Source organism: Schistosoma mansoni, chromosome 1 (genome assembly GCF_000237925.1).
Source record: "Schistosoma mansoni strain Puerto Rico chromosome 1, complete genome".
NCBI classification, from domain to species: Eukaryota; Metazoa; Platyhelminthes; class Trematoda; order Strigeidida; family Schistosomatidae; genus Schistosoma; species Schistosoma mansoni.
The window spans coordinates 1,135,760-1,146,253 of record NC_031495.1 but is presented as its reverse complement, the minus strand read 5'-3'; the positions used below and the strand labels follow the sequence as shown (position 1 = coordinate 1,146,253).

The 10,494-nt window shown below is 35.5% G+C and overlaps 1 protein-coding gene across 1 annotated transcript; it reads left to right on the top strand.

Annotated features, from left to right (window-relative positions):
* Positions 1-8,042: 8,042 nt before the first annotated feature.
* Positions 8,043-9,978, top strand: Smp_168300 (putative ribonuclease t2; the record flags this gene model as incomplete). The annotated part of the gene is made up of 4 exons (XM_018792928.1): positions 8,043-8,077; positions 8,457-8,570; positions 8,954-9,002; positions 9,889-9,978. The coding sequence occupies 4 exons, from the start codon at positions 8,043-8,045 to the stop codon at positions 9,976-9,978; spliced, it is 288 nt and encodes a 95-aa protein (XP_018647492.1).
* Positions 9,979-10,494: the final 516 nt, after the last annotated feature.

Genomic DNA, 10,494 nt, shown 5'->3' with positions numbered 1-10,494 from the left:
TAAAAACACAATCTTTACACACGTTTACATGAAATAAAGCATGTGATGCGCATGGATAAACTTTGTTTTACTTCATGCATGTTTTCTTGTCGGACCCGATTCATCGAGTCATCAACCATTTAATAGTCAATGAAGTACTACTGCAGTATCATTTCAGCGTTCCCATTTTGATGTCTCTTGTCTCTACAACACTGTTCTCACCAATACAAGCAATGTCACATGTTTCACTTGAATGGTCACAGTTTCGAAACATGTCATTATAAAGTCTATCAATTTTTCATTCTATAAATAAAACGTGTTTTGTATTATGTTGACTGACCATTAGATTTTAGCTTTTTTCTGTAGTTGTGTCGAGTCGCGGTTGACTATGACCACCAGTACAGTAAGATAACTTGCCAAGTTTTGGGTAAGATCCCTCCGTAGACCAAAAACTAGAAGGCAGTTGACGGTTGTTGTATCGAAATAATACCGAGATCGTGCCAAAGATTGTAAGCGGAACTACTGAGCGTGCAAGTTCACAGACAACGGAAAAAACAGGTACAGTGCCAGAAAGCGCTGCAGACGTAAGACGGAACTACAATGAGCCAGGAAACCAGAAGTGAACATAGCTACCAGGTTCGAGACTACACGTATATCAGAAGTATTAAGAGCCAGAACATAGATTGAGTGCGTTGAAAAGAGCGGAAGTGATCAGGCCAGCTTTCGCTTTGACTGAAGTCTACGGCGAATGTAGGGGGCGCGGGCTTAGGATAAAAAATCAAAGAAAAACAGAAAAGTGTCGCATGAATGCAGTATGAGAATAGAGTCTTATACTTTATCTGTTGTTGATTGAGAGATATGTCTTGGAAGTGTGCGTGTAGGTTTACTCCCCGAACGGAATGCGAGACAGTTGTCTCGTTCGTACCTCGTGAGACTGCCATCTCATTCAAACCCAGGAGCAGCGTGTTCTTCTGATGTCGACGCGAGACTGAAGTTTCGTCCGTAGATGGTGCAGATGACACGTGCTGTTGACTGGGAATCAAGAATGATGTATCTCTCTGCTGTATCTAGTGTGGGGTCAGAATTAAAAAATATAGGCCATATAGCGGTTTTTTGTGACCTTATACCCGGCTTTGTATCACGTGATTTATCAACCAATCGGAATACGAATTGTCTAAATTTAGCACTGTGCCGAGACAATGACGTCCAATCAGCATGAACAGTCTAGCGTCCTTATTGATCCCTTGTCCGCCTAGCCCTTCCAATTGAGTCCAGAACATCAATGACAGCTTCAGTTATGCGAATCATTTATTTTCAGCACACTTGGTTTATATATCAGACAGACAGACTGCGTCGCACAATAAAATAGAAAATTATATTTGTACAAGATCGAGACTAGTGTCGCTGTGAACGTGGGAGACAGTAATCAATAAACCGAGTATAACTTTAGGACACTAATTCAAATAACAGATATAATCCATAGGTCAAAATAGAACTTCTAATAAGATGAATATAGATATACACGATCTAATTACTCAATAGCTAAAAAAATAAGAATACATATATATAAAATAAACGTCCACCAATAGATCCCGGAAGTTACACCGTACTTATGTCTCCGCTACGATATAACAGAATTACGGATACCGCTGGTAGGTTTAGTGGGTCTAGCATAGGGTTTCAGCTTATCAGGTAGGACACTGTGATCAACTTGTGCTAGCTTGAGACGATCAGTGCTGACTATCCCGATGCGGCCGTGTTGATCAACCTTAAGGGTCATTTCATGACAGGAAACCATGTGAAAATTTTCTTCATAAGGCTGATGCAAATATTTTAGTATCGAATCTACTCGTAGTAAAACATGTGAAAACGTAGATAACTCTCGAAAGAGAGCGACTTTTAGCTCGTGTTATATCGACGGTATGAATAACAGTGAGTAATTAGAAGTGAGTTGCATCGGTGACACCAAGAATCCATCACATCTACCGGTAGACTAATTTAAACCCTTTTTTATGTTTCGGACAGCATCACTCTTCTTCCAGTCGTCCACGATTTCTTTCGTTGCAAGTCATGATTATTTTGAGAGTGAAATGATTTCTTGGAATTATTGATGTACCACAAGAAAACGTTACCAAACACCGGTGAATATCTACGTTCATCAATAATGAGAAAACGATTAAATGGTTGATGGTTCGTGATTTATTGTTAACTGATTCTTCAGAGAACAATAATACATCCAAGATGAACTAACACAAGTTCAAACTGTTCACAGTACAAAACGCACAATCTCTCAATACTGAATAAACGTGACACGAAATACATCGCCGATCATTCTTAATCTGATTAGGTGAATGAACGCAGTCAGTATGGATTGTCTCAGTTTGTCAGATATATTTGAATGTGAATTTTTTCGCGGCGATCAATGTATGCCTATAGGTAGAAGTAATCACACGTAGTGTTTGATATTACCAGTAGACAGATTATATGAACATTATGGATTACGGATATAGTATTTATATATCTCGTAGTATCAGTAACTTAAATTTAATGACTTTCAATAAGATTACGGTTATGTAGTTGTGGCTTCAACAACGGAACAGCTAACATTTCAAGAGTTATATAAGGTTGAGAATAACTCAATGCTAAATCTTAATTTAATTATGTCAGTTCGCCTTTGTGCTCGAGACGACGATCACGGTAGCTTTAGCTGGTGGAGAAGATTTACAGCTCAGGTGGATGATTGTGATGAAGTTTCGCCCTCTGAGCTCGGTGGTTTGGTCATGTGGCTTTCATCATTATTCTGAACGACATCATCACAGCCGATTAGACAGAGGAAATAATTTCATCAGTGTTATTATATTGTCCATGAACAACTTCAATGAACACTCGATGACCGGTCTTCATATATTATAAATTAGGTGGAGATTACTGGAGTGGTATTCCTGCAAATCCTCATCACAATCATGAGTGGGATTCCCTGAGTTACGATAGTAATTCTTGGATGAGCAGGCTAACGGACTCTGAATTTGAAACAATGAGACCACTATTGATTACCGAGACAGCACCATTCAATATTGTGCATTTCGCTTGCCAATCTTGAGGAATGTGCCTGAATGCTCAACATGTGTTTAAAATGTTCCACAAGGTGTTCTCACAAAACAACCTTCCTTGTAACCAATGCACCTATTTATATTGTAAACGTTAATGACTACACCGAACTGAAAGCTCACATCATGTCACTTGGTGGACTGTGTGATTACGAATTACATGGAGAGAATTATTTTATGTATTTCTTCCTCGCAACTGTTGATCGCACGAATTTATCAAATGCTTTTCTTGACGTTGTTAGTTTTGACAGGACCAACAAATCCAATAAAGAAAATTTATATTTGTATCAAGCAGTTGCACTGGATATGTAGTTCATGGCAACACTTGTTTGTATTGCCTTCGTAAGTCGCGAAATATCAATTTTGCTGTCGAAAATCTTGTCATTCATCCGGGGCTCAACTGATGGTCGAGAGTTGGTTGTAAATTTATTGAAGAGTAATGGATAATAAATGTAAATAACAATTAGATAGAGATCTCCAGGTTATAATATTTGATCTAAAATCTGTGCACAAAAGTATTATTGGTTGGGTCAAATTCCACCGTGATTCGATCATCACACTCATCACTCGATCAAATATTTGACAGTACTTTATTTTAATACTTATGTAATTCCACAACAATTTGAGATGGAATCAAGTTTAAACACTTACGAGCTGGATCAGTAGAGAACTTCTTGAAGAAGAGAATTCCCCACAACAAATTGTCGTCATTCCGTGTACCTGACAGTGTCTATTAGTATAATAGTTATCTAATTGACAAGTCGTTGAAGAATCAATCTGTCCATCAAATGATTTGTTTACTTCTTCATTTCAGCATTTCGGCATATTAATCGACCTTCATGAAAACAGGAAATATGGATTCTTATTGCAATTTCACTTCAGGCTTATACGAGGAGAAAAGCTGAAAAATCTAATGGTCAGTCAACATAATACAAAACAAATATTCTTTATTGTATGAACAGGTGAGAGATTTGATAATGACGAGCTTCGAAACTGTGTGATTATAAGTGATCAATCGAGTGAAACATGTAACATGGCTCGTACTGGTGATAAAATTTCAACTATGATAGATACAAGAAACATCAAAATGGGAACACTCGAATGATCATGTAGTAGTTCTTCGTTGATTATTCATATGATTGATGATTCAATGAATTGGATACGACTAAAAGCATGCATTGAAAAAAATGAAGTCTATCAATACGTGTTACCTGCTGTCCTTCATGTAAACGTGTGAGAAAATTGTGCTTTCATGCAACTCAACATAGTGAGAGAGACAATGAAATGAGCTTTATTATTTGCATTATTTGTTCTGTGAACGTGCCATCTTCTTCCACTGATTAAAGTCACGTGAAATACACCATATAAAACTGTGTTCAAAAGGGTGTGTACTCAGTTATCACAACAAATCGACTGATATACATTGATGATGAGGACAGAGTGAGTTGAAGTCTTGTCTATAATGCCTATTTGACAATGACCAAGATAAATCTGATAAAGCCTTTATTGTTTTTGAAACGAATAGCCAGTCGTTGCTCTTTAGGGACAAAATTGTTGGATAATCTCTACCGCATTATTTTTATTGATTGACTTCGTTTTCTACTTGATTCAATGCTTGACTGAATAAATCTTTTCCATCGAATAAATGAGACATCGATATTTGTCAATACGGTGAAGTCTTTGCTTAGTATTCTGTTGGTGGATGTTCTTATCAATTCACAAACTACTTCATCGAACATACAGTGATCCTGAAGGAAGTAGCATACAGCTCAGTGTTATTGTAAATGAATTATCATTTACTGATATATATCAAATAACTTCATTTTGATTTATCTGATTGAAGTGATATTTGACAATATCTCACAAATTGTGGAACAGATCCCTTCAAAGATGAATAGCCAGTCGTTGCTCTTTACAGACAAAATTGTCGACTAATCTCTACCGCATTATTTTTATTGTTTGGCCAAATGTTAATTGGTTAGGTAAACTACTAGGAAAATCAATAATGTTTTTTCGAAGATGATGGATTCGCATAACTAACATAGTAAAAATTGGTATTGAGTGAAGCTGCTGAGCTCACACAATAAACATATCAGTTCGACATTACTGTTAAACGTGATTGCAGCTCCACATAAAAGTTTACAAAATGAGTACCATGTCTGTGGTCAAGAGAGCTGAGCTGATAAATCAAAAATATGAATTTCGCTAAGGAGATGAGAATTAGAGAGTGCTCACGTGAAGAAAATGTTAAACACATTAGTAGAAACACTGATAATGGTTATTGCACAATGGTGTTATTTCACTGAATCATTATGAAGCTCCGTGAGCTTGTCATCAGTGTGAAGATTCCACTGATACAACTCATACGAAACGAAATTAAACTTCATCTCATTGTACAAATTAGTGTCTATCTGTACTCAGTAGTCAAGTGGATAATGTGATGGTATTTGAAGTGAGCGGTACTGCGTTTGAGTCTGTGATACAAATAAATTCAGCCGACTAGTCCTAAATACGACAAAACGCTAGTCCTGCACTCTACAACTGATCATCATCCATCTCTATATATAAAGAATGCTTTGTTTCAATAATGCGAGAACATGATGATTTATTCCCCTTATTCAAGTACTGGGAAAAGATGCATTCAACACGATTTTCGAAATATTGATTCTCCAAAGTGTACATTGCACTTTGAAATTTCAGAGTGATTCATCAGCAATTGATTGAGTGAATGATTTTATTTTGTGGAGTTACGTATAAAAAAATTCTAGTGAGTTAAGAATTTTTTCCGTGTTTGTATTTCTTAAGGATTTGTTCTGCACTTTATCGATCATGTTATGTCTAATGTTTGCAGGTCGCTGTGTTTCCTTGTGTCGGCACTTCTGATCACCCTACATGTGAGATGCACTAAAGTTAACTTCGACTACTATCTATTTGCTTCAACTTGGCCACCAGGTTTTTTTTTGAAATCAAATGTAATTACCTTTTCGTTTACTTAAAATGTTGTCCTTCTACATTATCTTAAATTTATCTATTAACATTTTACAGAAGAATTTTATTAAGTCATATATAATGAAATCAATGTTTTTCATTTTTCCAATGATGGATACGGATGACAGTCATTCAATGGTCGGGTACTCATCATTTTGATATTCATTGACTGGTTGTACTCAAGGAAGTTGTAGTCGAATTACACCTTGTAATGACATTAGTTTATTTCACCAAACATGGAGGTTCCAGCTGTATATTATTTGTAATGAAGTAGGAAAATTCGACAAATCACTCTCACAGATTGCTTGAAATTGAAATACATTTCAATCGATTTGGTAGATATGCAATCATATTTTCAGCGTTTAGGTCTATTATGTTGGATATGCGTAATTTCATGTGTATGTCGAGGGTCAGTTTTTGAAGTCAACTAACCGAAACAACTTATTTCACTTCTGAAATTTATCTAGTCACTTGAACCTCATTTGATAAGCTTCAGCACATATATCATGTTCACATACGTCTCTGTTCAACTAAGTATCAATTATTTGAAATTCTCTCTTTCAGCGTTCCATACCGGCAGGTTTGAATGATTTCACTATTCATGGATTGTGGTAAGATTACTTTTGATCTTTGAAATATGTGCGTGCGTAATGTTTTTCAATATGTATTAAAAGTAGCATGGAAAATCATTGAACATCATCTCTGTGAACTTTCTTTTTGCTATAATTGATCTAATGACTATCACTACGATTTCATAATAAGAGCTCATCCGAAATGCCTACAGCTCTCAACATTTCACCGCCATACATTCATTTTAAACAGCATTCTTGAAAGCACTGAATTTATTATTTACGAATTAGTGTTGAATTATGATGCTAATGCTGTTCATTGACTATTTGTTCTCAGTGAGAACATACGGCTAACTGAATTCAAATTGTAAAACCCATTGATTTGCATCACAATACTGTATGGTCTAAGTTTCACTGTTTCACAGACGAACAGTAGTATTTCTGACCAGCGTAACAACAATAGTGCATGCTAGAAAATAGTTGAATGTCGTTGATAAAATTAACATGAGCTCTTTATGTACACCTTCCAACTACTGTGAGGTAATTACTTCAAATGTTACATACATTATAGCTGTTTAGTATTAGATATGGGTGATCACGTTTCCGAAACATGCAAGTCAGTGAATAGATGTGAATGTTTGGTTAATTGTAATGTACTGTGTATATCTTTATCTTTAGGCCTACAATTTTACCTTGCAAACGTCCAAATTGTACTGGTACGGAAAAATTTAATATTACACTTTTGAAGGTGAGTAAGATGTTCAGTTCATCATTTAAAACTTCTTCTTACTACCTCATATTGTATATCTGTGTGAATTCGTGTATCGATCGACTGTGTATTGAAATTGTCGTGCAAACTACTACATTTGAATCAACCACTGACTGGTAGTGATTGAGTTGATAGTCATTCGCTCCGAGTAGATATTGATGGAGTTTGATCGATTTTTGATTCTCGAACGACCATCATCACTTGGGGAAAATATGTTTTTAAGTTGACAGTAATTCTACCAACAAAAATTGTTAGCCGATCAAACATTTTCAAATTCACTTATTTGTCATGGCTGTTTCGATACTATCATTTATTGAGACCATTCTTTCGATTCATTCTGTGATTTTATTTTAGGGAATACTGGAGGATATGAAAAAACATTGGCCAAGTTTGAGTAACTTAAGTTCTCCATTCACATTCTGGTAAGGAACTAATAATATTCCATTCATTGAATATTTCTTTCTTTGACTATGCAACATCTGTTGTCGATTGGACGATATAGATTTCTGACCACATTCTCCAATGTAACCTGTATTAATAGCGTACTCCGTAAACACAATCATCATTGAGGAGATGAGAAATTTTAATAGGTACTACGTTGAAGTGTGATTCAGTGATTAAAATGGGACAATGAGCTCCTATGTCCGTAGGAAGCTGAATAATCAGTAAGTATTAATCAATTATGGACTATATGCATTGTTGACTGATGAGTGTGACCACAGTGACAAGAGACTTTCTACATCATTCCCATGAATTCATTTTGTTGGAAGCTATCATGTTGTCCTTCCTATTTTCAATATGTCACCGAATAGGTTTCATTGGCGTACAGGTCTTGTGAATAAGACAACACGCGAAAATCAAGTTACAAATGATTGGGCACTTTGTGCTCAATCTTCAACTTTAAGATATTCCTAAGTGAGGAATTTTCAACCAATAATATATTTACGATGTTTGTTTTGGAAGACAGTTTTTGGCCATTATCGTGTATTGTTTAAATGACATATGGTTATTGTATGAATTGTTTTCAACTGTGTTCTCTTTTAGGGAACATGAATTTAATAAACATGGTTTATGTGCAGTTCAGGATCCTCTGGTGCATAATCAAACCGGTTACTTTAAATTTGGTCTTCAACTGTTTAAGGACGCGAATCTACTGAAGTATGTGATTCATTTTGTAATAAATTTATGATTACATTTTCATAAATTATTGCAAAGTTGTGTGTCTCAGTACTGATTAGAGATGTAGTTAGCCACACTGATCACCCTCACAATCCTGATCAACCCGTGAAATAGACTCATCATACTAACTATAAACAGATGTTTTGTGTCCAATAAGTCGAATCCCGAATGTCCATTTCCGACTAAGTTGAGGTTTTTCAGTTGGTTCTATTTATCAGATTGACAGCAGCATATAACTTGATATCTGTATTGATTGATCAAACTACCAATGTCTGAGTGATGTTACTGTGCAAGTGAATATTTGTTAAATTATACGACTTCATTTCGTGTCTTTGTTTCTCTTTGTTTTTAAATTATTTTAGAACGCTAATGAAATATAACATCACACCAAATGCTACCAAAGAATATAATGTAAGTTTCCTCATCAACTGATAAATAGACTGAGATCAAAAATCAAATTTCACGATCACACTATCATAAGGGCTGGATTATATAAATGCAGGAATGTTGGTTAATTCAAGCATTGGTCACATCTCTAAATATGCATGAGCAGAAAGAATGTGAACATAATTGAAAGAAATATGTCGTTGAATAATCAACCATGTCAACGTTCATTGTTGAATAACGAGATTCCATTGCACTTAAAGGAGATATTTTAACAGAATAGGCTGACTCAAAGAGAGAACTACTAAGTGTTTGAGGTGATGCGCATGCTGTATGAAATCTGTCATGATAATCAAACACACTAGACTCATGTGATCACTGAATGAATCGAATGTCCACGTCTTTTGAACTGAACATAACAAGGATTTGGAACTTCAACGAACAACGGACAGTCACAGTAAATTAGTTGCCACTCTAGGTAAATCACTATTATTTCAGGAAACTAAGTGCACCTGAATACTCACACATCCACCACGGGGAATGGTACACGAATTTGATTATGTCAGAATCGAAAGTTATGAAGGCTGTTGTTTTTTTATTAAGCTGACTGAGAATCAATAGTACTAGTATAAAAATTAGAAGTTTTGGTAGCATTATTATTAGTAGTTTTGTTTATATGTAGAGGAAAGTTTTTCCCATGTGGCCGCCTCTGTGTGTCTTCACTACATCAAACTTGAAAATATCTCCCCTCCCTCTTCACTCGTGTCTCATATCCATATGACTTCATTCGCAATCGTTTCTGACATCACTTCATTTAATTTACCACCCTATTACAAATAATTATTATTCCGAAACAATTTTAATCACCATACTTCATTCACATTTTAAATAATGTATTGTTTTAAATGCACAGACAAGCGATTTACAGAATGTGTTGAAGAAAAAATTCGGTCATAATGGTTCTCTCAGATGCACTAATATAAAAAAAAAGGTAAGTGTATGAGTAGTCAGTAATCGATTCCCTTACACACGTATAGAATACACGTTTACTTATACTACCATTCGGCATTTCAGAATGTTGCATCACTTGCAAATGACACTTGGGAAATTGAAGACAGGAATATAGTCAGACAATAAGTGGAGTTGATTTTAAATACTGAATTATATGAAGTGTAAAAATGGATCAACAAATCTAAACACATTTGCAATACCTAACACAATATTAGGAAACTGTTGACACTAGTAAAGAAGTCGGCAAACGTGTAACTCTCATCGGTGATTCGTAACAGAGAAAGATTTGGCCTCCCAGTGATTATGGAACAACGTTGTCTGAACAATAATTAGATATTCATGAAAGCGAATGCGACAATTATAGTAATCTTACGTGTTATAGGTTGGACGATAATCAGTAGACAATCGTCATTTATGAATAGTGCACACCGCTTATTTGTAATGAGATCATCTAACAAGCCATCGTTCCAGTATATGGAGTTTACTGATTAACTGATGCTGATTGATA